Here is a 26,837-nt window from a genome sequence, read left to right on the forward strand (position 1 = left end):
TTTTAAAAAATATTTTTTTATATTCTAAATTAAAAAAAAAGATAGGGAGAGAACCCAAAACCCTTTTTGTTCCTTGTACGGTAAAATTAAAAAAAAAAAATCTGGCTGCCCTCCCTAATTTATCTATACAAAATATTTTGTATTATAGAAGAAAATAAGGCACCCATGGTCCACACCCCGGTGACAAAGTCGCCTACGGCATTGCATCGTGTACTCGTATGGTGCCCGACCGCTTCAGAAAAGGCGGTTAAACCCTGGAAAGTTCTTGCCCTTTTCGCCATTCCGCCTCTTCGTCAAACGTCAAGAAAGATTTTATTAGTATATAACAAGGCGTAATTTTGAAATTAACGACCGGATTAATATCACGTGAGAATCGTGTCAACTCCACAGCAGCCTGGCCGTATATACATAGATTCATATAACTCGTCCCGTCAATAACTAGGATTTGAAAATGGTAATTGAAAAAAAGGTGAATTTCCAACGCGGGGAAGACCGGAAAGAATGACGAAGCAGACTCTTTCCCTTTTTCCGTCGCGATCGGTGTCTTGGTCTCCCCATTGTCTTAATGGTTGATCAATCTTCTCCCGTCTGCTAGGGTTTGAGAGTTTGAGGTCTTTTCTGCACTTTGAGAACTAAGAAACTGTGTTTACTCATTTCAGCGAAACTCTGTGTTAATCTGATATATTTTTTCTTTTCTTCTCAATTTTCTTCTTTCATTTTAAATGTTTTTTTTTTTAGAGGTTAATTTATTCGATTTGTTATGAGAGCCTCGTTTTCTATTGCGAAGTTGAACGAGAGTTTCTGTATGTACATGTATTTTTGAAAAATTCCGATTGACTTCTCCTGTTTCGTCCCTACTAAGCTTGATTATAGTGGTTTGTGTTCGTCTTTCCGATTTGCTGCATATGTTGGCGAAGTGCTGCACTTGTAAATGTAAGTCATGTTTTAATTTGTGAGTTATCTTTCTTGAGTACATAACCTTTTTCTTTTCTCATTATGTAGTATTTCTTTGTCTTAATTTGCTTGTGATCGTTTTCTTGATTTTCGTGTTCGACAATTGATGAAGTTGAATTTCCCTGCTACTCAAGGGGAAAGCTGCCTGATCTGTTTCCGATTGTCAGTTCTACATTTGCAAAACTTCCAGCGAGATAACTACCCTCGGTGGCGTCTCCTTTTTGTTTCATTCTCTTCTAGCTTTTGTGCTGGAATAGCGCCTTTGAAACTGAAAATTTTTGTTTGCTTTTCATTTTGCCTTGATTTTATCTTTGTCGCTTTCTCCTGTATTGATTTTGTTATTTATACTTCCTTGACACAGCTTTTTCCTTTCTGCAGATATCACCTTTATCTGCAAAGTCGTTCGTTTTATCATTTACTTTTGTATTTGTATATTTCTCAAGTATGAAGCTCTCTGTGCACGTAATTGAAGCGCGCAATCTGCCTGCCATGGATCTCAATGGGTCTAGTGACCCTTACGTGAGGCTCCAGCTTGGAAAGTCACGGCTCAAGACGAAGGTCGTCAAGAAAAGTTTGAACCCATCGTGGAATGAAGAATTCAGTTTTCGAGTTGAAGATCTTAACGAGGAGCTCGCCGTTTCTGTCTTGGATGAGGATAAGTACTTCAATGACGACTTCTTGGGCCAGCTCAAGGTGCCTGTTTCAAATGTTTTTGATGCAGAGAACAAGACTCTAGGACCCGCCTGGTATCCCCTGCAGCCCAAGAATAAGAAGTTGAAAAGTAGGGACTGTGGTACGTCTTCTTTGTGATTATTTCTGGTATGCTGATCGCTTTTCTGTTCTTCTAGCATGTTCTGTCACGATTCTGGCCTGGATGTTGGATACGGGTTATATTATGGTTGTATTTTATTTTCTCTTGTTTTACGTTCTTATTCTTCTGACCGGGCCGTTGTTGTTATTGTTGTTGTTGTTGTTGTTGTTGTTGTTGTTTTTCTTTGTGGTTTTTCTACTTTTTCTTTCTTGGATCATGAGTTGTAAGCTGGGACACTTTCTTCACATACTTGTAGTATCTAGAGGATCAGAAACGCTCCATACCCATGAATAAGAGTTATACTAATTTTCATTCAAATTATAAATGCTACTAATGACATTTTAATTAAGAAACATGATTTTCTCTTGAAGTTTTGTGATTTGCCTTGTAGTTATTGCTTTAAAAAGAACTGGGAGATCACAGCTGGGTTTATCATTGTACAAACCTTTACGGCCTTATTTGACAATGTTTCCATCATTGTTTTTGATCTGCAGGTGAGATTCGTCTCACTATATCTTTGGCCCCAAGCATCTCATTCTTGGATCAAATGCCTACGCCTACACACTCGTGTGATGCTCATCAACAACCACAAAAAGAAATCCCTGCTAACATAACAAGAGAATTACAGTCAGAGACTCTCAATGGTCCAATGCGAGACAATTTATCTATAAAGGATGAGAAGTCATATGCACAAAATTTTGCTGATCGCCTTGTTCAGTTGTTTGTAGGCAGGAGTGCTGAACCAGTTCTCACTAATAATGATTTACAACAATTGTCCTCTCAGCCTGAGCTTCCTGTGAACAACAATGAAGATGTGCCCCTTGGAGCTACCTTTGATGAAGCAATGAAAACTATGGAATCAAGAGATCAAGGAGGAGAAATTCCAAGCAGTTTTCCTGGGGTGCTTCTTGACCAATCATATGAGACCATACCAGCTGAACTGAATTCCCTTATTTTTGGTCCTGGTTCCAAATTTATGAAATCTTTGCATGAGCTTCAGGCAACTACTGATGTCCAAGAAGGACCTTGGAATTTTGAAATTGGTGGGGACAACTTAAAAAGAATTGTTACTTACACAAAAGCTGCTACTAAGTTAGTTAAGGCTGTGAAAGCTACAGAAGAGCAGACGTATCTGAAAGCTGATGGGTCGAATTTTGCAGTTTTAAGTAGTGTGAGTACCCCTGAAGTGCCATATGGGTCTAACTTCAGGGTTGAACTACTCTTTTGTATAACACCAGGCCCTGAGTTGCCACTTGGAGACCAATCTTCACGGCTGATAATATCATGGCGCATGAATTTTCTACAAAGCACCATGATGAGAGGTATGATTGAAGGTGGGGCTCGACAAGGTCTAAAGGACAGCTATGATCAGTTTTCAGAGTTGTTATCTCAGCATGTGAAACCTGTTGATTTTAACGCTACTGCATCTGACAAGGAGCAGGTCTTGGCTTCCTTACAGATGGAACAGCACTCTGATTGGAGGCTGGCTATTCACTACTTTGGGAATTTTACAGTTGTTTCTGCCGTTTTTATAGGATTATATGTACTTGCGCATATAATGCTAGCAATGCCTAGCACGACTCAAGGGCTTGAGTTTAATGGGCTTGATTTGCCAGACTCAATTGGAGAGGTGGTTGTGTGTGGAGTTCTGGTTCTTCAAGCAAAGCGTGTTCTGGAGATGATAGCTCATTTCATGCAAGCCAGGCTGCAAAGAGGTGATTTGAATACCTAGATGATAATTATGTTTCTCTGTTTCCCCAAATCTTTCAGAATGTTAAAACATCAGCATATGTTAATGGCCACCATGAATACTGCTCATGACTGCATCGAATTTCTTACCTGACTATAGGATTTCAGCACACTAGTCTCTTTGCTGGCAGTTCTCATCATGGAAATAACCAATTTCAATTTTTTTTTCCGTGTTTTAGGTAGTGATCATGGACTGAAAGCACAGGGTGATGGGTGGCTTCTCACTGTGGCCTTGCTTGAAGGAACAAGTTTAGCAGCTGTTGAGCCGACTGGCTCCTCAGATCCTTATGTGGTTTTTACCTGCAATGGTAAAACAAGAACTAGTTCGATCAAGTTCCAAGTATTAGATCCTCAATGGAATGGTAAACTATTGAAAATTATTATGATTCAGTTACCAGCTGTCTTTACCTTTAATAGACGAAAAACACTTTCTGCTCTTGGAATGTGAATGACAGTTAATTTTGACCACCTAGTTGAAGCAAGTATCTGATTTAGTTTACTGATTTTCGACTGGTGATGTGTCGGAATTGCAGAAATATTTGAATTTGATGCAATGGATGAACCTCCATCTACAATGGATGTGGAAGTTTTTGATTTTGATGGACCCTTTGACGAAGCCACATCGCTTGGACATACTGAAATCAATTTCTTAAAATCTAATTTGTCAGAACTTGCAGATATATGGATTCCTCTCCAGGGGAAATTGGCTCAACCATGCCAGTCTAAGTTACACTTGCGAATATTTTTGAACAATACAAGAGGTACTGATGTTGTCAGAGAGTTCTTATCAAAGATGGAGAAGGAGGTTGGGAAAAAGGTGAGCAGCAGTTTGTATTTTTTGCTTTGTATGCTTTAATCTTTTGCTTCCTGTATCATATGATTTGGATCCTTTTTCACTTTTGAGAATTGATAAATTGGTAGATTAATCGGCGATCACCTCAAACGAACTCAGCGTTCCAGAAATTGTTTGGGCTTCCACCAGAGGAATTTCTCATTAATGATTTTACTTGTCACTTGAAGCGTAAAATGCCTGTTCAGGTGATTACTATACACTGATGAACTTATTTGATTGCACCAAAGCAGGGATCTGTATCTAATTGTCTATTGAAGTAAATCATATTTATTAAAATTGTGATTCGTTCTTTGGACTTAGTATTTATTTACTTTATCATCTATCTTTTACATGAATAAAGCACTTGAGTCCATAAACTCTGCCTTCAGTTTCTCATTTTGGTAACCCCAAAATTACCCCGTCTTTGTTATAATGCAGGGACGACTCTTCTTGTCACCAAGAATAATTGGGTTTCATTCGAACTTGTTTGGACACAAAACAAAATTTTTCTTTTTGTGGGAAGATATTGAAGACATCCAAGTGCTTCCACCATCTCTTGCATCAGTTGGCAGTCCATCTCTTGTTATTCTACTTCGCCGGGGACGAGGTTTGGATGCAAAGCAAGCTGCAAAGACGCAAGATGAGGAGGGACGGCTCAAGTTTCATTTTCAGTCATTTGTTTCATTTCATGTTGCCAACAGGTATGTAGTGGAATAATAAAACGACATCTGATGGGGGCATTCATTCATTAATAACCAATATGGCACCCTGAAAGTTGGTCTAATACTTTCTAAAAGGTACTCAACCACAATTGAGGTCTTCACCATGTTTCAAATAAGTTCATAGAAATAAAATCTCCTTAAGTAGAAAAAATAATCCACCTTATTGGTTGTTCAGTTCGTAAGGAAACTAAATGAATACATCCAACGTTAATAAAAACTAGTGTATCAATAAGAATATTTCACTTATGTCTTTCATATTGCATTCACATACGTCTATTAGGGTTGAATGGGTATTCTTATTCCTTAGCCTTCAGAGATATGGATGATGAAGGAGCCATCTGCAACAACTAATTAGCCTGTGGCCTCTGCTGAATCTTAAACTTTCGGAGGGCTCTTTACTATGTGCTGTAGAACTTCTGTTCATATCTGGCAAGTGTTGATATTTGTCTGAAACTTCTGATCTGAATTTATGGAAAGTATATGTGCATATCACATTTGAAGACCCTAAGTTTACCATCTCAATCCATTTTAGGTCATATAAGGATGTTCGTACTAAATACCTGATTATCTTGTGCACTGATTGTGCTGCGATATCCTAGTTTTAAGTTATTAGGTATTTAACCTTACAAATTATTTGAATACAGTCTGTTTATTCACTTTCTTATATAATTTTTTATTTGAAAGTTTTTCCCCCAGATTTTGATGATCTCTTATATAAATTCATCTCTTTTTTGAAAGATATCTTATTTAATCTAAGATTTCATTATCCTTCTTTCTTATTTTTGTATGGGTTGTTAACAAGTAGTATTCATATGATGTACACAATAACTCTGCTTAGCTGCTGTCTTAAGACTGATAATGGAGGATAAAGCTTTAATTTGGCAGGTAGTATAAAGCTTTAGTCTATAATTGAACCTCAATTCAAAAGCAAAGTAAGCATCGTGGGGCAACCTGCTTTGATGATGGTGTTGTCAATTAGTTTTGGTGATTAATTATGGTTCAAACTGGACTAGAGTCGGGCTAAAACTTTCTTGTCATGCTCATACAGGACAATCATGGCCCTCTGGAAGGCAAGATCCCTTAGTCCTGAGCAAAAAGTGCAGATAGTGGAAGAAGAATCTGAGTTGAAAATTCTTCAAACCGAAGAGAATGGGTCTTTCTTGAGCATAGAGGATGCCAGCATGTCGGAGGTTTATTCTGCCCTACTCCCTGTTTCAGTGAGTTGCTCTCTCTCTCTCTCTCTCTCTCTCTCTCTCTCTCTCTCCTCTTCTTCCGATCTGATTGTAGTTTGATTTTTCTCTGCAGAGTAATTTACTAGTTGAACTCTTTAGTGGAGGTGACTTGGAACACAAAGTAATGGAGAAAGTAGGTTGTGTTGATTACTCCTGTACGTCATGGGAGTTGGTTAAGCCAGGGGTATGCCAGAGGCAAATTTGTTACAAATTTGACAAGTCTGTTTCTCGCTATGGCGGTGAAGTCACCAGTACTCAGCAAAAATCTCCTTTTCCTGATAACAATGGATGGGTTGTTGAAGAGGTCATGACCCTTCAAGGGATCCCACTTGGAGAGTACTTCAGTGTATGATTACCTACTTTGGTGAGTTTCACTTTATGTTTGTTGGATTGGTATAATAATGTTTTGTTCATTGTTTTCCCTGCAGCTTCATCTGAAGTACCAGGTTGAGGATTTTACCTCTAGGTCAAAGGCATCAAATGTTCAGGTATATTTGGGAATTGAATGGCTCAAAAGTACCAGGCATCAGAAACGAATAACTAAAAATGTGATATCAAATCTGGCGGACCGCCTGAAGGAGATGTTTAGGCTAGTTGAAAAGGATTTTGTTCTTGGAAAATAGTTTTGTTCCATTGATATGTCTATTTCTGTTGTCATACCTTCTGGACCTGCAGTGGTGTTGGTCAAGGACCAATGAGTTTTGGTAAAACCTTTGGAAGAATTCACTCCTCATATCTGATGCACCAAATCTGAGGTGAATTTCTTGCCACTTGGATTGGAGAACCCAAGTGTCAGAGCCAGGGACTTGACAGTTTTAAGGAAGTGATTTGGCATTTGAGATGTTGAGGAAATTGGATATGACATGAAGCAAACCTGAACAGAGTCTCTTCATTCTGCTTTTGCTAAGAGTGCAGGAGCCAATTTTCTTTACTTGCTGAGAGTGCAAAAGTGAAAGAAAGTCTACTTCTCCACTCACAGATTCTTGCTATCATACAACACAAATTGGATGTGAGAACAGTAACTGTGCAATGATCTCAGTCTGAGCATGGCGTGGATTTTGAAGATTTTCTGCTCTATTAACTGTAAAATGTTCAAGGATGTTTCGCTCATTGAATTCTGACTTCTGAGAGGAACAGGATGGAGGAGGAATACTTACAGAAAGTTTCAAGCTCAAGACAGTAAAGAGAAACAGACAAGGTTGCTGCCACTACGTCATGTGATCCCATGAACACACAGCAACTTCAAGTCTTCAGAGGATTACTGGCAATTGTATTTGGACGGACATATTTTGTACATTCATTGTTTGGTTTCAGTTGAAAAGGCACAACTGTATTGCAGTTGGTGAAAGAGAAGCCTTGTCCTTCCTATTTTCTTTCTCGGGATCTATCTTTATATTGTGCTTTGGGGCCTGGTAAACATTTGAAATTGAGTAGTCATTTCAGAATTTCATTGGCATCTTATGCTTGGTCTAAATTGAGTAGAAATGCTGAGCACAGAATGTAGCCACGTCGAAATTGTTTCCCCATGTTTTGAATGGTTAGTATGATATAACCTAAGTTGTTCATAGGCCATGACAATTGAATGTGCTAGGGCTGGGAAATGTGGAAAAAACCCTGGCTCTAAAATCGTAAAACAATTGTTCAATTTTCAAAGGATTATTTTGGTTGCTTTAAATTAGGGTTGAGTGGGGTAAAGTAATCTTGTTGTGGATGAATAATGTCGTCCAAATGACTGTTTCGAATTTATCAATTACCCCAACCCTATCTCGTAATTAACACGATCGAATTTAAGGTTAGCTTAATTAAGCCCAAGTTTGAATTAGACAAAATATAGTAATGTGAAAGAAGTACTTTTCTTTTTAAGCGATACACATCGGATTTTGAAGTAGGTAAACAAATACGTATCAAAATTTTAGGAGTCCTCGACATCTCAATACCTGATATTTTCATATAAGACTACCAAAATTATGCTTTCACATTTCATATATACACGCACCCTTTACTACCATGATAGTTTTGAACCTAAAATCGTTCATTAGGGGGAGTTAGTGCACTTTGAAAGTGAAAATGAAACAATGGAAAGTGTATTTTTTTTGTGTCAATATACATAATAGAAGGTGTAGTGGGAGGGAGAAGAAAGAGAAGGCAAGGGGAAGGAGAGGGGGTACCCCAAGCACGGCCGTAGGGGGAGGGGGGGATGAATTCAATTATCGTGGACAATGAATTCACTTTCACTCATTTTCCATAAGAACAAGCAAAAATGAATTCACTAGATAATTCAGTTTCAGCCTCACCTTTCCCCGTCTACTAACGAGTTTTAAGTCAATTTCACTAGTGAAAATAGTTTCAACCTTAGCTTTTGATGCAGGACCATGATATCTTATATGGCTACTCAGGTAAAGGTCCAATTTTGATGCATTGGCCCAGAAAACCGAGTTGGTTTCCTTTTGGGTCGAGTTCGAAATTCGAGTTTGTTATTTATCAACTTTGAAACCGAGTGAGGACCTTCTCATGTGCTTCTCGTATGAAAGTTCTCTCACCGTATAGTGACCGGTTCTTCTGCGTAAAGAAGAGGGCGCTTTCATGGAAGTACAGAGCCCTTCAGTCTTGTGTGATCCATCCAGTTTTGATACTCGCCGCGTTGTCTCTTTCGGTAGCGTCTGTCGCCGGAACGTTTTCTCTGTCAGACTCGAAACTCGGAAAATCTATGAAGACAAAGTAGCTTTGTAGATCACTTTGCTCTTGAGGTGATTTCTCGTTAAGAATTCATTTCTCCCCCTCGAATGAACCCCGGATGTTTTAGTTGTTAGTCCATATCTGTAAAAAGTCCCGAAGGATGAGCTCTACTATATTTACTTTTTTTCCTGGTTTTTCAACTTTTATTTGATGTCTACTCTCACTCTCCCAACAACTTCATTTCTGGTTTTTTCATTTTTCATCGCATTAATGTCAAGGTGCGATTTATGCTTTTGTTAGGGCTTGAATGGATGTTGCTTTCCCTTTATTTTTTTGGGTTAATGTGTGTTATTTTCACTGGCGAGCTTTTTATCACGGGAGTTCCCAACTTTGAAGTGATTAAACTTGATACTTAATTTTTGGACGGGAATGTTCATTAGTTGCTATGTTCGTGTTTATTTTGGGGATTTCAATTTGATGAAAACTTTCACTTCGAATTTCCGGTTGGGGATTTCAATTTGATGAAGACTTTCACTTCGAATTTATGGTTTTGGAGAAAAGACCCTTATGTGTCTGATTGTGCGATTATTGCTGCCTCTCTAACTTTGAAGTAGACGCTGCAGTCGGCCACAGTTTCATGTGAATTGTGTCAGCGGGGAAGTTATATTTCACTTCAAACCACACACAAAAAAAAAAAAAAAAAACATGTATGGAAGAGCAGGTCTTGATAGATTTAGAAAAGCTGAGACCGTGGAGCCATTTTCTGTTATTAATTCTGCTTCAAAACCTGCTGCACAACCTCAAGTCTCATCTTTCCAACGTCAGATTTCACACCCTCAAACACTACCCCTGCAGCAAAACAAGGCCGGATTGAAGCCAGAAAAATCTGAAGTGTCCCTTGCAGTTGTGCCTGCTCAGCAAGTCACCCAGGTTGGTGGTGGTCAGTCAACTTGGCAACCTCCAGATTGGGCAATTGAGCCCCGCCCGGGTGTCTACTATCTTGAGGTTTTGAAAGATGGGGAAGTCCTAGATCAAATACAGCTTGACAAAAGAAGGCACATATTTGGGCGGCAATTTCCCATGTGTGATTTTGTGTTGGATCATCAGTCAGTATCAAGACAACATGCTGCTGTTGTTCCTCACAAGAATGGAAGGTATACCTTAAGTTCACTTCAACTTTTCTTGTGCTTTCTGTCCTGCATTAATTTCATTACGGTTTTATTCTTTCTTCCTTTTCTCCAACGGGGCCTGTCATGGTCCTCTCTTATGGACTTCTTTGTGTGGATCTTTATAACTTTTATACATGTGGTCTTATCCGAAGGCCAATTGTGCCTAAGTCAAAGAATGCTGCTGACAGGATTCATTCCTTGGGTGATCCTTTGGAAGTATATAACATGTATTAAAAAAACTGGGTGAAATAATGAAAATGCCTCCTGGTGGGCAGAAACTGTTAGGTTGGATACTATCCACCTGTGTTATATATATTGTTCCTTGCAAGAAGCTAATATTCCCTAAGTAACATCTGTTTCTATTAGGAATGTGCTTTTTTAACAGGGGCACCTGTTTTGTGGTTTACCCTGCCTTGTTTACATGTGCTGCATTATGTCTAAAGATGGTGATGCACTTGAATAGGCTCATTCAGGTACCTGCTATCATAGGAGTAACATCTGTGTACAAACAGCCAACAGATTTATTCCACGGAGTAGCTGCCTGAAAGCCCAATTTAATTGGTTCTTTCAGTCTTCTAATTTTCTTGACTGATGCTTGTTTATTTATTAATTTATTTTTGAACAATAAATAATTTTTTTACTCAATTTTATTTGCTGCATAACTCTCAAAAAAAAGAAAGAAGAAGAAGAAGAAGAAGAAAAGCTACATTTCACAATAAGATCAGAGAAAGCAGCCAGAGCATAGCTGTACTTGTGATAATGCATCAATGCTTCTCTTTATTGTGAACTTTAATACTTAGTTTTTTCTTGTTGCCTACTACTTTTTTTTTAGTTGTGTAGAATGTCTCAATTCTTTAGCTGTCTTTTAAATTGGTTGAACATTTTAATCAGATTATTACTTATCTACCCCTGCATTTCACTTGTAGCAGTGTGTGATAGATTGAGCAAGCCATCACTTCTTTAAAATTTTGTTTCCAAGATGATATTTCTTGTGTATTGAAGTAGTGCTGATTCGAATTTATATTTTCTCTGCAGCATATTTGTGATTGATTTGGGTTCTGCCCATGGTACTTTTGCTGCAAATGAACGACTGACTAAAGATTATCCTGTTGAGCTTGAAGTTGGTCAGTCACTGAGATTTGCTGCATCAACCAGAACTTACATTTTGAGAAAGAATAATGCTGCTCTTTTTCCAACTCCTTTGTCTCTCCAAGAAATTGATTTACCTTCACCTCCAGATCCTTCCAATGAGGAGGCTGTCTTGGCATATAATACACTTCTCAACCGTTATGGTGTGACCAGACCAGACTTATCATCTAAATCTGCAAATAATTTACTGGATTCTTCAGGTGGGACTGATAATGCACGTCCTGCTAAGAGATGTAAAAAATCACGTGTTACTTTTAGAGATCAAGTGGGTGGAGAGCTAGTTGAAGTGGTCGGAATTTCAGATGGAGCAGATGTTGAAACAGAACCTGGTCCTGTTGGTGTAAAAGAAGGAAGTAGCCTTGTTGGGAAGTATGAATCACTTGTGCAAACGACAATAATACCCAAAGGGAAGGAGCAGAGTTATCTTGAGGAGGACAAACCTTCACCCAAAGGGGTGACTGACAAATTACAGCAGGTCTTGAACAAAGTTAAATCTGCGCCAAAAGGTAGAATCTATGATGACCTCTATGGGGAATCTTTGTTGGGTAAAGTGGGTTCTTCTTGGGCATATGGGTCAATTGATGCTAAGGATGGGCAAGGTGGCCTCTCCGTGGACGGGAAAACTACTGGCGCTTCTGGGGAAAAACCAGAATCTGACTCAGTTTATGATGATGATGATAATGATGATGATGATGATGATTTATTTGGATGACTTAACTGGAGGTGTACAGGAGAAAAGCTTATCTTTATGTGAAGGGGTTACAAGTCCACGAATGGGACAGATATTCTTTTGGGAGGCATCAGTTAAGTACTCTTATCCCTTGTGTATGAGAATTTCTGTTGTGATTCTCATTTCATTTCTATGGGATACTTTACCAATAGGTATTAACTGCTGAAATATTGGTGTCTCATCTATTAATTGCATTGAGTAGCCTCGCTCAGGCATTTGTTTCCTTATCAACAAGGTGAGGATTGCGTTCCTACCAAATTGTTTGCAATGATGACTAGGTTGATTGGGCTCCCATCCAAACTTTAAGTGGTGTGTATTTGAAGGTGGTCTGCAGGCTACTCTTTGCTGCATGGTGGGATTTGAAGTTGATAGTTAAGAAAATCCCCTGTAAATCCAGTGTGGGCATCAGAGAACGAAAGAGTGGGCATCCTATGAAATGATTGAAAATATCTTCTGTTATTCATGGGGGATTATATTTCAATGGGTATGGGGCTAGCGGATTTTTTTTTTTATCTTGGGTGCTATTGGTTTTAATTTTGCTGGTCTCTGTTGAAACAGAATGAGCAAGAAATCAATGGACAGATTGGGATATCAGCTGTATGAGCTTGGAATGACTCTTCCACTGGCTTTTCTGGCTCTAGCTAATCGATTTACCTGATTGTCCTAGACTTGTTTCTTTGGAGGATCATTACGAAAAGGTCTATTAAATTGTGAGTTTTAACTGTCAAAGCTAAAGAGGAAACTGAATTGCATTAAGAAAAGGAAAAAAAAAAAAAAAATACACTCGGTGCAATGTTTACCAACTTCATGCTCATGCATTTGATTATATTTGGACAGCAAGATACAGCAGGTCCACATACCATCACTGGCAAAGTGTAGCTGCCACAATATTAGTTGTGTGACATAGATTTGGAACTCCTGGCTGTCCCTAGCAAGTCCCATGCTTTTCCCCGTCGTTTCTAGAGTAAATTATACGTGGTTGGTGTTCTATATTTATGAATTTGAAGCTAGTGCGCGTGAAGTCACTTGGGCTCTTTTCGTTGAAAGACGGATTAAAAATAAGCGGGAGATACGATAGAGGAAGCTGCGAGCTCTTTCGACATAAAAAGAAAATCATGTCAACTGTTATGGTGTGATCTTCCGCTGGAGAGAACCACAGACAGCTTCAGATCTTTGCTCGAAGAAGCTCAGCTGCGGTTTGATAAGATGAAATCCAATTTTGTTGAAGTTTCGGCCTCTAGCCTGACGATTTCGTTCGAGCTCCTGGTCTGAGTTGTTTATGTTTTTATTTTCCATTGCTCTGAGCCACACTGGCTTTCTGTTTTGCTTCAATATTAATTTTTCCTCGTGTATTTCATTTTTTTGTGGACTAGTCTGGATGATTTTTGTCTTCGATTATGAGATTTTGTTCTTTAGTTCACTTTGAGGAGTGACTGTATCTTCGTTTTCTAACTGGCAACGTTTTCTAACTGGCAACGGGTTGAAGCTTTGGTTTAGATAATATGCCTAGAGCAAATGTAATTGGGAGTATTTATTTTTTTTAATTTTTTCTTCCTTAATGAAATTAACTTTCTGTTTTATTGTCAATCTATGCAAGGTCTGGATTGTCCAGCTTAGCTGCATTTGTTTGCTCCTCTACAATTGCTATAATGGCGGATTTTGATAAGAATTTTTCGAAGGCTATTTACTTCTGGTTTACAAAGTCTAGAGAAAAGAAAAAAATTATCTTTCTTTGCTGTCTGTAATTTCGTTTGAGCGTATTGTAGAATATGTTGAAAATATTTATTTGTGAAGCTTGCTGAAGAAAAAAAGCCATCTACTGGTGGCTAAGGTTGCAAAGTGCTTGATTTGCATTTGGTATTTTGATTTTGCAGAAAGAAATTGCTCAACTTGTGATTGTGAACACCACATTGGAACACAATCTGGAGGAATGGACCAGGTATGAAGGCATAAGGTTACTACACATGAGTTATGTTTAAAACAAAGGAAAATAGATTGGAGAAGATGAAGAAGAAGCAGGAAGAAGTAGGAAGAAGAGAGAAGAAGAATGACGCGTGAGAAAGGCTGCTAGATTAAGGGAGAAAATGACATTTACACCGCACTTTTTAAAACATTTCTTTACCTTCTAATACATGATTATCATGTTTTTGGAATTGAAATTGTTGGGTATACGACCAAAATTCCACATTAGCTAGAAATAGGGAGGATAATAAATATATATGTATGGTCAATAGTCTTCATTAGTATGAGGCCTTTTGGGATGAAACCTAAAAGCAAATCTATGAGAGTTTAGGCCCAAAGTGGATAATATTATACCAATGTGGAGAAATGTAGTGTTCATAATCGTTACATAAAAAAATACATAATATATTCAAGATTATTCTGCTCAAAATGGGTGTATATAAAATTTTTCTGGAGATCATTGTCCCCATAGCAAAAAAGGAAGAGGGGAGGGGTGCCTTGCCTCTCCCCCAATCTTCTCCCAGTGGAGGGAAGGGCTCCCACTGTCGCCACTTTCACAACGAAGTAGGGGAGAGGGGTCCTTGCCCCTCTGATGCAAGGAGGGAAGGGGTTGTGAAGAGTAGATAGGAGAAGGGGCGACTTTCCCTCGTTTTCCACCTTTTGGTTTCATCTGAACAGATAAAATATACTCTCTTCTACCTGTTCTGCTTCCAAAAATAGAGTTTTAGAGAGCAAATGTAGGGATAGTGATAAGAATAGTTGAGGGAAAGCTGGGAATTTCTTTAAGTCTTTCTTTTAAAATGTAAAAGAAAACATGAACACACAACTGAGAAACTTTAAGGAATAAACAGAACGGGTATAGAGAATCATTCAAAATTGATTAGTCTCTTTGTTATTTACGGAACATTTTTCTGTCTGCTACCGAGAGTTCTAATTCACCAGTTTTTGTTTCTTTTGAAGTTCAACTTACAACAGTTTCATTTCGTTTTTTGTATTGTTTAAAGCGTATATTTATTCACCATCTGTGCTGAAATAGAGCTTATATAGATGTTGTTCAATCTGTAATCGAACAGAACATGAGCCCCAACACTCTTGTCCGAAATGTTAGTGCCAGTACAGAGGGGTTGTCCATGGTTAGAACGGTTAGCCGAACCTTTCGATGGGATTATCGTTCTGAAGTTCCTCTACAAGAAACAACGCTGTAGACTTCTAAGATTGTTATTCTTATACGCTATGGGCATACATCAACTTTGTGACTTGTCTGTGAAACCAGAAGATAGATTTACCTGAAATTTCCTGTAGGTTCTTTACCTGTCAAAATTTAAACTTAGGGATAAAATTTCTAATCTAAGTATTTATATGCATATACTTTGAGATATATTTATGATATTTGGTAGAGTACATGGAATTATGAAATCATCCATTATTGTTCAGATTACCACCCCTGGTCCATACTTTGAAATCAATTATTACATTGAATTATTTTGTGTATATTCCTCAACTTGAAAACCAATCTGAAATTTACATTGGGCTTATATTTTTAAATTAAGTCATCAAAGACCATTTTGAGCTGCCTATATTTTCAAATCAAGTCATTAAAGATTATTTTGAGCAATTGATTATATTGAGTAGGTACTTAGGATTAATGTACCTATTTGCTTGTGTTTTGCTTGCAATCTAAGTCAAGCCTTGAATAGACAAAACCAACCTAACCCCAAAGTGTTTGAGAGAAGCTGTTATGGTTGAGTTATAGAAGTTGGGAAACTATGTTTGGTATTGAGTGAGCCAAAGACCTAGTATAGGTAGGTGGTATTAAAAATCTCTTGTTGGGTCTAGGTTGGTGTATCTAGTGAGATGTTGAAAATCCCTGTGCAGGTCTAGACTTGTATAGCATAGTGAGCAGCTAAAAATTTTCTCTATGGGTCTAGACTAATATGCTTAGTTAACTGTTATAGATCTAAGCGAGGGAGTGCTATTATAAGTTAGTCATCATGGTTGGGTAGGGCAAGCCAAGCTTATTTGATCCTCAAAGTGCTAAAACATCTTGGGGATGGATTAACATTTCGCAAAAAATTTGTGCAGCACCATAAATCTTGTGTGTACTTTATATGTAATTGTTCCCACGTGTACCATTTATCTTTGTCCATGAACATAATTTAAAAAATTGACTTTATACTTTCAATTAATTAAATACATAAAAGAATTAAGCAAAATGAGTTAAATTTAAGAATAAAGCTGAATAAACCTATTAACTCCCCAAGTTTACCCCTTATCGAGATATGGGGCAAAATTTCAGGTTTCCTAGTGGATCCAGAATAACACATTAGATTGCATAGTGGATCAATATGCTAGATTTGAACCCATGTGTTGGTTAGATGTGCAGTTAAGTGTGATGGACCGGGTACTGTCTTTCTTTACATCTCTCTAATGGTCCAAACCTAGGTTATTTTGTTATCTTCCCAATATTCCAACTGCATATGTAATGTCAAGTCTTGTGCAAACCTGAGCATATATTAAACTCCAACCACAAAAGCATATAGAATATTTTTCATTTGATCCATCTCCAAATCATTTCTAGGACCTTGTTCTAAACTTAATTTGTCACATTTGACAATAGATGCAACACCATATGAACAATTCTTATCGGGTCTGTTAGCAAATTTAGAGGTGGGAGTTGGTTTCTAAAATTAGATGAGTAAGCCACTATGGCTATTCTCACGAGACATGTTGGTGAGTACCAAAAAAGCAACTATTGTGATTTTTTTAACGTGTTTTATCAAAATAAGAGGCAAAGTAATCAATTTTTTATTTTCTTGCAAATAGTTCAATTTTGAGGAAGATACATGATATTTCAAAAACAAAGGGTTCCAAAAAAAGTTCTCTCATCAGTTATGAAAAACTTGAAATTCTTAATTTTTTTTTAATTGTTTATGAAATAACTGGTGAGATGTTCAAAATAAATTGATCTATGTACTAGATTAAACAATTTGAATCAACAAAGATAGAATAGACATGATGAAAAAGTTATACAGAAAATTGGAAAAGCAAGGTTGAGCCATAGATCAAACCTTCAACTATGATACCATGAAAGAATCTATATAAAAATATAATTAGGTGCTCATAAAATAAAATACTATGTAGTTAGCTGAAGAGCATAATCTACTAATGAAAAGAGAGAGGGAGATATTTGATTGAATTTGAATGTTTTCTTAAATCAATTATTAGCCTATATAATGGTAAGGGAGGATAATTTGAATCTTTAATCAATGATTCAAATTTCCTAGATTTACGGAGTAAAATCAATCAAGAGATTTTTTATTGATTTTGGATAATCAATACAAATCATTGATTTTTCTAATTATATTAACTATAAAATTACAAATCATTTATCTCTTTACATTCCCATTCATTTCATTGTCAACTTGATTATGTTAAGATATTTGTATTATATTATTTACAAAGGATACAATACATAACAATTTTTGTATTTGAAATATGTAATGTTTAAGGAGAGACTTATACTACATATTCATTCATATTATAAAAGAGGTATTTATGTTATTTTTAACGTATGTCATATAACTGTAGGATTTAAGATCCAAAAAGATCATGTCAAATATGTCTGCTAATAAACGATTTAGCATTTCCAAATGTACATTAATGATTAACCTCTAATAAGCAGATATGGCCTTGCCAAAAGTTACATTGACAAAAAGAAGGATAAAAAGACTTTATCACCTTCAATTAATTGTAGAGTAAAACATCATTTTTAGTGTTATCTAAAGAATGGAGGTAGTACCCACCTCTGTTCCCCTTTGACAAAGAAGGAAGAGGGAGAGGACAACCCTGTTTCTCTGCTTGCAAGATAAGAAAGATTGGGAGCCACCCTTCCCCCTTGATCTTGTCTTCCTCTCGATGCATATACTCATAATTTATCTAAAGAATGGAGGTAGTACCCGTCTCTGCTCCCCTTTGACAAAGAAGGAAGAAGAAGAGGACGACCTGTTTCTCTGCTAGCCAGATGAGAAAACTAGGGAGCCACCCTTCTCCCTTGCTCTTGTCTGCCTCTAGATGCACATACTCATAATTTATCTAAATAATGGAGGTAGTACCCTCCTCTGCTCCCCTTTGATAAAGAAGGAAAAAGGAGAGAACAACCCTGTTTCTCTACATGCAAGATGGGAATGATAGGGAGCCACCTTTATCCGTTGCTCTTGTCTTCCTCTCGATGCACATACTCATAATTTATCCAAAGAATGGAGGTAGTACCCACCTCTACTCCCCTTTGACAAAGAAGGAAGAAGGAGAGGACAACCCTGTTTCTCTGCTTGCAAGATGAGAAAGCTAGGGAGCCACCCTTCCCCCTGTTGTTGTCTTCCACTCGATGCACATACTCATAATTTATCTAAGCACCACACCTCCCTCCTACCTTCCATTTCAAGAAAAGAGGAGCCTCAATGTCCTTGTAATAAATATTATACTTTAATTATGTTATATCATTAATAAATATTAAATAGTGAATGATATTTTTAGACTCTAACTACTAGTTTTGACAAAACAAAAAACTTAAAGCTAGTATTTAGAGTTTGGCTTCAAAATATAACTTCTAAGAGAACTATATTTAATTTTAAAAGTACATTTTACTTAATATGACTCCATCCATCAAAAGGGTGCCTCTACTTGTATGAGCAAAAAATGTAGAGAAAACACTCTACATTGTTAAGAGAAATTAAAAATGGTAAAAAGAGGAGGTGAAACATGCATATATCCACTGCATTTGGTTGTAATGAAACAAAAAGACCAAGAGTAATTGGTAGAAATATGGAAATCCCATAATAATTATTATTCATAGTCACAACATTATTATTTTTGACATAATATTAGGATATTGTTGTGAATTCATCCTTTTAGACTCCTGCTGAGTGAGCTCGCTCCATTTTCTTGAACACAGACCTTTTCGATGCCATATACCTTTCCCACAACTTCTGAAAAATCTGAAATTTGAAGAACTTTTAGCATTCCTTCTTCTTGAAAATAATAAAAGTGCAACATAATTTTAAAGTAGCAAGATCCTCAAAGGGATTTGAGTCGCCTCAAATCTAACTTTGAAATGAATTCAGATTCATCATGAGACAGATGGTAGAATCGTCCATTCATGTGAGACCCATATGAATGGATGACCTTGATTTAATCAAATAATGGGATAGGGTTTAGAAAAATCTTAAGTGTTTAACTATGTCTTATGTATATAAGTTGGTTTAGAAGGATTGAACCACCAATTTGTTTCAAAATTATTGAAATTCTATAAAATGACATCAAACATTATAAAATGTTAATAAATAGTGAAGTGTTTGAACTATTTTTTTTTGGAATTAATTCCATTTTATAAAGAGTATGTTACAGTTAAATGGGTAAATTCTTGCATAGGTAAAGGTTTTTTTTATTTTATATCCATCTATAAAACGGATTTGTAGAATGATATGCATAATAAGTAATCCAATTATTTCCAACCCTAATTTCCAATTGAACTAACTTGTTTAACTTGGGTTTTCCAAATCAAATTCAGCTAAAATTGACTTCCTATTTGCCTATATGCATCTTGAACCCAGTTTTAGTGAGTTTTACATACAAAGAGATCTAGTGAGGTGATGGTTACCTCCCTTCCTTTCTTGAGCCTCTCATTCTCCAGCCTCAGCTCTTTCACTTCAATCTCAAGTTGGTTAGTGTAAGCCTGCAACATGCAAAGATGACAGAATTGGGATAAGGAAACACCACACAGCGTTCAAAGTGTCTCTTGAAGTTCCTACTGCAACTAAAATTTGTTTTTTATTTCACGTGCAAGCCAGTGACGTTTCACCTCTGCACCTGGGTACCAGACACCTGGCCCTTCTCCTCCATGCACACACTCGAGAGTGGTTCTGCGTGCCCTAGACCACTGATTCATCGATTGATCAAACTGGAATTGAAGCAGAGATTGAAAACATGAGAAAGAATGGTTGGGAAACCGACCTGCTTCCTTGCCCTGGATCGAGCTGCCGATTCCCTGTTTTTGATCATTCGCTTGTACTTCTTCGCCGAGTGGGCGTTCAAAACTTCCCCGAATTTCTGCCTCTGACGGCCGCTGCTGCTGGACGCTCCTCCGGAACCATCGGGGACTTGCTGGGGGTATTGAGGAACCGCACCCATTCCTAGGTTTCCAGAAATGTTCACCATCCTGGATGTCTCGATCAGATTCCCAACGCCACCTTGAAACTGGTACTGAGCAGTGGCCACCGACACGTTCTCCATGATGAATTCCCCACTGCAGTCACCGGCGCCGGTGTGGGTCATTCCATTTATTTCTCCGTTGACATTGGAGCTTTCGGTCCACTGTTCAAAGGTGGAGCTTCCGGGTCTCATCGGGTTGGGGATCAACATCTGGGACTGGACTTGGAGGCTCTGCACGCTTTGGATGTTGAAATTGTACGAGGGTGTGAAGAAAGGGAAAAGCCTGGGATCTTCATCTTGAAATGGAGGAAACATGTTTTCCTGTGCAGGATTTTCAGCCTTATCATCGAGCTCACCATGATTCAGAGAAAACAGAAGAAAAAACACAGAAAGATGGCTTCTTTCCACCCACATGCAACAGCTACCATAAAAGAAATTCTCTTTGACCTGTTCTCATAACTTTTATAAGCTCAGAAGAAATGAAAAATCGGGCTTGATCTGTGCTTTGCAGTTCAGACCAGAAGCTTCGAGAGATATGTATCATTACAGAAGAAAGACAGAATCTTAAACGACCATTTCAATCTAGAACAAGCAAAAGTAAAAAAGAAATACGCGATTAGTGCTTCCCATGAAACTCCAGATATCTAAACCCAGAATCAAATAACAAGACTCAAAACTAAGAACCCATCATCACTTGAAGAAACCCATTTTAATACTTCCATATAATCAGTTAGGATTCATCAAGGAAGAGGAAACACATATATCTCAGATTTTCATATCATTTTAAAGGGGAAAAAAAGAAGAGGAAAATGGACAGAAAAACCTGTATGCAGGTGTCAAAGGTTTCTTCCACAAACGTGTGTCTCTCAAAATTTTGAACCCTAAATTCCATCATTCTGAACGATGCAGAAATGGCAGAAGGAGACGGAGAGAGTTTGGTGAAAGGCGTAAAGAACTGAGACTCAAGTCTGAATGCTAAAGAGGTAGCAGACAGAGAAATAACTAACACCTCTCTCTTTTTTGCTTTTGTTGCATGGCTGCATCTAAGAGTGAAAAAGGAAATTACAGAAAATTACAGAAAATAGAAATATTTACACTCGGGACGGCATCAAATGACAGTGATTCACAAAATCGGAGCCATCCGATCAAAGAAGGGCCTCCTAATGACGATCGAACGGCCATATCGGACAAAGCGGAATTTCACAGTCTCTCTCGTGAAAATTGAAGAACTATTTACTGGGTTTTTTTTTAAAAAAAAAAAGGCCGAAGAGATCTGTAACGATGAAACGGGAAGAAACCGCCATCAAATCGAAGAAGGAAGTGTCGATGGTCCGACGTAAAAACTCATCTACAGTACCTTCAACATAAACAAGAAAAATCAGCCTTTACATAAACAGGAAAAGATAAAAGAAAGCGTAGAACCGACCTAAACTGCGATTCGACTGAAACAACATTTATGAGAGAGAAAGAAGAGGTTGTTGCAGACAGAACTCGCAGTAAAAGCGAAGAAAACGAGAAAGATACTGGGAATTCAGTTTTGCGACTGGAGGGCGACTCCTCTGATTTAACCCCGCACATCTTCAGACTCTGAAAACGAGGATCTTCAACGTAGCCGCAACGAGGAAATCAAAAAAGATCTTAGAAAGATGACATGAAAAAGCTGCGGTGACTCAGAAACTACTGATGGGTAATATAAAAGAAGAAAAGCACAGAAATCAACCATTCGAGCAAAGAAGAAAAGCACAGAAATCAACCCCTCGAGGTGAAGAAAGGAAAGGTTCCGATCCACTCACCTCCGGGACGCACCTCCTGGACGTTGCTTCTTCAGCACTGTCGTGGTCGTGCGCCTCTCTCGGAGACAGGTTACTAGTATTTATAGAGAAAACGAGGTATTAAGAGGTGATTTTCTCTGTGGAAAATTGGTTGTCATTTCTGGAATTGAGTGGGACTGTCAGCTTTCTAAGATGCTCGGATACCTAATTACTGTTTACAACTGATCAAGCAAATACATGAACTCGGACTCAACTATTTCTTGCTTTTGCTTAGCCAAAATGAACCAATTATGCTTGTGAAAAAAATAAAGTCATTTAGTTTACCTCTTAAGGAGGTCTTAAGGGTAACAAGTTTCAATCTATGATGACTTTCTTGCTCTATGTTAGAGCAAGAGTTTGGATAATTGAGTTCAATAGCATGATAGAGAAGTTTAAGCAAATTGAGGCTTAAGTTGGTTCATTTTTAGTGTAGGATGGAAATTAGTACCTGGTATTAAATGTCAAGCATAAAAAAAAGGCAGAAAAAAATTACCCGTTAAAGATTTCCATGCTCGAAAAGAAGTCTGACTTTTCGATGTAAAAGGAAATTTGAAACGCGAGATTTCTGCGTAACGTGCTTCGGCTGAGCTTGACTGGACACATAAGCATGCACTGGCGATCCTTGATTCCCGCTTCACATGACTCGTTGCTCTTCGCTTGTATAAAATCTTCAAATACTTGTATTTGTGTCGTAGAGTATGTATTTGATACCTAGCCAATATGTCAGGAGTTTCAAAGTTCATGGAACACGGAAAGTTATGCCCTTAAACCTATCCTATTCTAGGGGTATCGGCCCAAGACAGTAAAAGTATCCTACTAATATTGTCAGAAGTAGATTTTTCTTTGGGTTATAAATCAATCACAAAAAAAAAAAAAAAAGATGTTAGTGAAAAAACGATTGATCAACATCCCCTTTCTATACATGTAAATCCTCCCCCCTGGCTTGCTTATTTTTTAAATTATTTATTGGTTTATTTGTTTATTTGTATGTATACAAATGATGCTCTATGTATTATATTTCTATATAATTATTTATTTTTATGCAATATTAGTTCAATCTAAATGCCAACATTATGTTTAGTTCTCTTTTTTTCTCTAAATGGATCCAAAAAAATACTCTTAGTGCAACCACATAACCTCATTGCACCAAGAAATGAAAATTGGAGGTTTGAAACATATGAGTAAAGCAAAAATAAAAAAATTGAAGTGCCAACTTAAGAAGTGCAAATTTGTACAAAACCCTAGTTCATATATGAAACTCAATTTTTAGAAACCTACTTCATATATGAAACCTACTTTGTAAGGAAACTCAATTTTTAGAAGAAAAAAACTGCTTCATATATCAAAACAAACATTTTGGAAATGTCTCCCACTCCCAAAATTTAGTGAGAAGTTATATAAAAAATCATTGGAAATTAACTAAAACTTCACAGACAAATATGTGCTTAAATGCTCCCATAAATAAATGGAAATGAAGATTTTAACACATATAGTTTGTTAAGAGAGAAATATTTTAAAAAAATCTTGTCAATTTGTAATTAAATTTATGTAGTAAAATGGTAAATCAATGACAAACCACATCGTAATTGCCATTTTCCATCACTTGTTAGTGATCTTACAAACCCCTACTAGTTGCACAAGCTAGCACATTTGGTTTGAAAAACTTGCTTTGGTGTAGGAATACGTGTAGACCCAATAAGATGGCACTAGGTCTATGGTGCTCAACTACACATTGATCTGATGCATAGGTTCATTACCCATGGGTCTATGCCTTGCACAATCCAATGTGAAGTTTCCGAACCACGTCGATAATTCGCAAGGAAATTCACCTTTTTTACCACCTCTGCCACCTACCACCTTATTGATCTAGATCTCACACGTTGATCCAACACGCAATCAATATAATAGATCCAATGCAACTTTCGTATCCACTTATCATCTGGTTTGATTCTTTCTCATTTTTTATCCACACCAACCCAATTTTGGTTCAAATGAAAACTAGTTTGGTTCACCTCATTTTTTCTTTGATTTTTACACAATTTTTACTATTTTTTTAAATAGTATTTTTTATTTCACATAGAGGGATAGTTTGAGAAAGAATTTATACCTAAAACTAGTAGGAGCATTTTTTAAGGTATTAGGAATAGAAGTTGTGTAATGGATCAATCTCATAACCTATACCTTTTACAAAAATAATATATATATATATGTGTGTGTGTGTGTGTGTGTGTATGTACAAGCTTATTAGAGACAATTATATGGGTATTTGACCTATTCTTATGATTTTGTAGGGGGGTAGTTTAAGAAGTTGGGTTTAAGTGGGATACAAGGGAAATAACTTTAACTCATAAGGATAGTTTAGTGATCATAGGGACCAATTAGGGTTTATTATAGGGAGGCAATGATCTATTTAATGAGAAATTTGTCACTGAGTAGTGCAGTCAAGATTAACTCTATCTCATTCTTACGAATCGTGTTTCTTCTTGAAAAAGCTTAAACATAAGCTCTAGTTTGTGTATCTTCTATTAGGTCTATAGGGATAAACCTAGAGGGGAGGGGTAAATATGTTTAACAAAATTTAATGGCTACTTTGAAATTCATGTATAACTTATAATATCTAATCATACAATAGAACAATCAACCACAATTAACACAGGGATTTTTATTGTATTTCACAATCAATATTTGAAATTGTTAATCCATTCTCAAGGAACTCTCCACCCCAAATATAAAGTACCCACTAATAGTACTTAAACCTCATCCAGAGCAATAGACCATAAAGGTTCAATTACAACATCTGCGCCACACTTAGATACTCATAGTTAGCAGCAAGTAGGTACAAGCACCGAGACCCAATTAAAGGTTTTTTAGCTGCTATCAATGAGTTTATCCAAGTCATAATTGGTAACACTTACCAAGTAAACGATTATGCAAGTATTACAATATCAAAGTTCAATTAGAAGTATGCTAATCATAGCCACAACTATTTGGACCTCAATTTAAAATCTTAGAAAGTGAATTTTAAAGTGCAATCTCAAAGAGATTATGAAAACTCAGAGTGTAGAGTTTGAAATTTGTCGAATATCTATAGCTGAACTCATTCAATCAATTTCAAAATAAGCACAAACAAGTCCAACAAGAAATTAAAAAACACCTTCTTAAAGAATTTCAAATTCAAGAGCTCGAATACTAGTTTTTTTTTTGTAAAACTTCTTGTATGCAAAGTCGTTCTAATTTGATATGAAAGTATCAGGGCACAAAAATGTAACAGAACTTTGAACTTCACCATAGCATGCTTCGTCAAGAGTGAAAGGTGCAAAATCACTTAAATATGATCGATTAAAAGTATAAAAAACTAGTCATTTGAGTACTTTCAACCCAAAAAATGATGTTTTGTCATTTTGTAAAATTTGGCCAAATCAATTTCAAAAACCATGGAAAAGTAATTTAAATTCATGATTTAAGTTGCTCAAGACAATGGTAAATCACTTAGAACTTATTGTGATCAATTTTGGCCGAATCGAATAATTGAAGCATTCTTGGATTTCAAATTTTGAGTATGTTATTCAATCAAGTGGGCATCATCCATTCGATCAACTTGCCCTTCGTCAATCGACCTTCTAAGGTGCCTTAGGTAGCTCCTCCTTAGTGATAACAAACAAATCCGTTTTAAACTTGGGAGATTCAACTTGATGATGCAAACTGCAATGAGATTTTGAAGAAGCCGAGTTTGGATACCTTAAAACACCAGTGCCTTGAGTTGGCCCCAGCCTAAGGAGACTCAACTCGAAGGCCTTCCATCTAGAAAACCTTCTTTAGACCATTAAGATGCAGCCCAATGTTTATAAGAGACATGGAGTTCCGTCTCAATAACATAATAGCAAAATATTATGAGAAATATGTGGAAACGGATTCTCGGATCTTACTAAATTTTCTGCTCTGTAACCAATCCATGGAGGGAAATATGCAGATTTAGTGCAGCCACACAATTAATGGCAAAAGAGAAAAACCCGGAGTTTGATTTTCAGACACCTTATTAAGGCAATTTCGGAGACTGTCGCTTCAGTTTTTTATCTCTCTTCCAACAGATTTCAACAGCTCCAACTCCATCGCCTTCGAGTTATTGTCTTCCTCGTCTGAAAAGAAGAAGACATCGAGCCAGGAAGGCGAGCAAGCTCTCTTAAAGTTCTCGAGGTAAGAAATGACTGATTTTGAGTTATTCATTTGATCCCAATGTTTACGAATTTGATCCATTCACCTCTAGCAGATTAACAAAAACGTATCAGGTTTGTCCAAAATTTCCAGAAAAAGTATGGCATCTTCCAAACTAATTAGTCAAGCTCATTTACAAAAAAATTCTGATTCTGTGCAATGGAGCCATAGAGAAAAAGGAAAAAACTAGGCTAATTTACATTAGGGTTTTTTTTTTTGGGGGGGCGAGAAGGGGCTGTTCGAGATCCAATCTGTTGGCGTTTTGGGAACATTGAGATGTTAATTATTCTTTAAATCTCCACGAATAAGAAGGAATGTGTAACAGGTTTACAGGAGAAGCAAATGGAAGAAGCTAAGAATGTAGAAGTACAGAAAGAGTCAACACCGAGGAGTCATGCTTGGGAGAGGAGCAGCAAGCTTTCACCCATAACGACCTCGACATCGCAGTTGGTAAACAAGCAGTCAAGTGCAAGAGGGAACTGCCTGTGCTCGCCAACTACGCATGCCGGATCTTTCAGGTGTCGCCACCATCGGAGTTCCTTTCACTCCCGTGAAGGCTCTGTTGGCTCCGGGTTTTCCGAACTAACCAAGAAGTTTACCACGGATCAAGACAACGGGGCG

General features: G+C 37.2%; 3 protein-coding genes across 6 annotated transcripts; 2 read left to right on the plus strand and 1 right to left on the minus strand.

The window, feature by feature from the left end:
• Window positions 1-488: 488 nt before the first annotated feature.
• LOC137941705 (C2 and GRAM domain-containing protein At1g03370-like) lies at window positions 489-7,798 on the plus strand. Of its 2 annotated transcripts, none has more exons than XM_068787233.1 (10): window positions 489-933; window positions 1,333-1,747; window positions 2,260-3,480; window positions 3,694-3,876; window positions 4,048-4,331; window positions 4,436-4,552; window positions 4,785-5,047; window positions 6,117-6,285; window positions 6,374-6,646; window positions 6,729-7,798. In XM_068787233.1, exons 2-10 carry the CDS (start codon window positions 1,399-1,401, stop codon window positions 6,921-6,923), a joined length of 3,054 nt encoding a protein of 1,017 aa, XP_068643334.1. In that variant the 5' UTR covers window positions 489-933; window positions 1,333-1,398; the 3' UTR covers window positions 6,924-7,798. The 2 variants fall into 2 exon arrangements, with proteins under 2 accessions (XP_068643334.1, XP_068643335.1); XM_068787234.1 differs by having other exon boundaries at window positions 489-611.
• A 1,113-nt stretch (window positions 7,799-8,911) lies between these two features.
• LOC137940646 (protein phosphatase 1 regulatory inhibitor subunit PPP1R8 homolog) lies at window positions 8,912-12,690 on the plus strand. 3 transcript variants are annotated; one of them, XM_068785798.1, is made up of 3 exons: window positions 8,912-9,047; window positions 9,591-10,130; window positions 11,181-12,690. In XM_068785798.1, the coding sequence occupies exons 2-3, from the start codon at window positions 9,682-9,684 to the stop codon at window positions 12,004-12,006; spliced, it is 1,275 nt and encodes a 424-aa protein (XP_068641899.1). In that variant the 5' UTR covers window positions 8,912-9,047; window positions 9,591-9,681; the 3' UTR covers window positions 12,007-12,690. The 3 variants fall into 3 exon arrangements, with proteins under 3 accessions (XP_068641899.1, XP_068641900.1, XP_068641898.1); XM_068785799.1 differs by having other exon boundaries at window positions 9,600-10,130; XM_068785797.1 differs by having other exon boundaries at window positions 8,912-10,130.
• A 6,145-nt stretch (window positions 12,691-18,835) lies between these two features.
• On the minus strand, window positions 18,836-21,375 carry LOC137940786 (ABSCISIC ACID-INSENSITIVE 5-like protein 5). Its single transcript, XM_068785911.1, has 6 exons — window positions 21,311-21,375; window positions 21,017-21,236; window positions 20,712-20,837; window positions 19,996-20,640; window positions 19,643-19,717; window positions 18,836-18,980 (listed from the first exon to the last, which is right to left on the minus strand). Exons 1-6 carry the CDS (start codon window positions 21,373-21,375, stop codon window positions 18,894-18,896), a joined length of 1,218 nt encoding a protein of 405 aa, XP_068642012.1. The 3' UTR covers window positions 18,836-18,893.
• Between the last annotated feature and the right edge of the window lie 5,462 nt (window positions 21,376-26,837).

Source organism: Aristolochia californica, unplaced genomic scaffold, assembly GCF_029961685.1.
Source record: "Aristolochia californica isolate CCGP_79_NKW_82.1479 unplaced genomic scaffold, dmAriCali1.0.hap1 SCAF_9, whole genome shotgun sequence".
Taxonomy (NCBI): domain Eukaryota; kingdom Viridiplantae; phylum Streptophyta; class Magnoliopsida; order Piperales; family Aristolochiaceae; genus Aristolochia; species Aristolochia californica.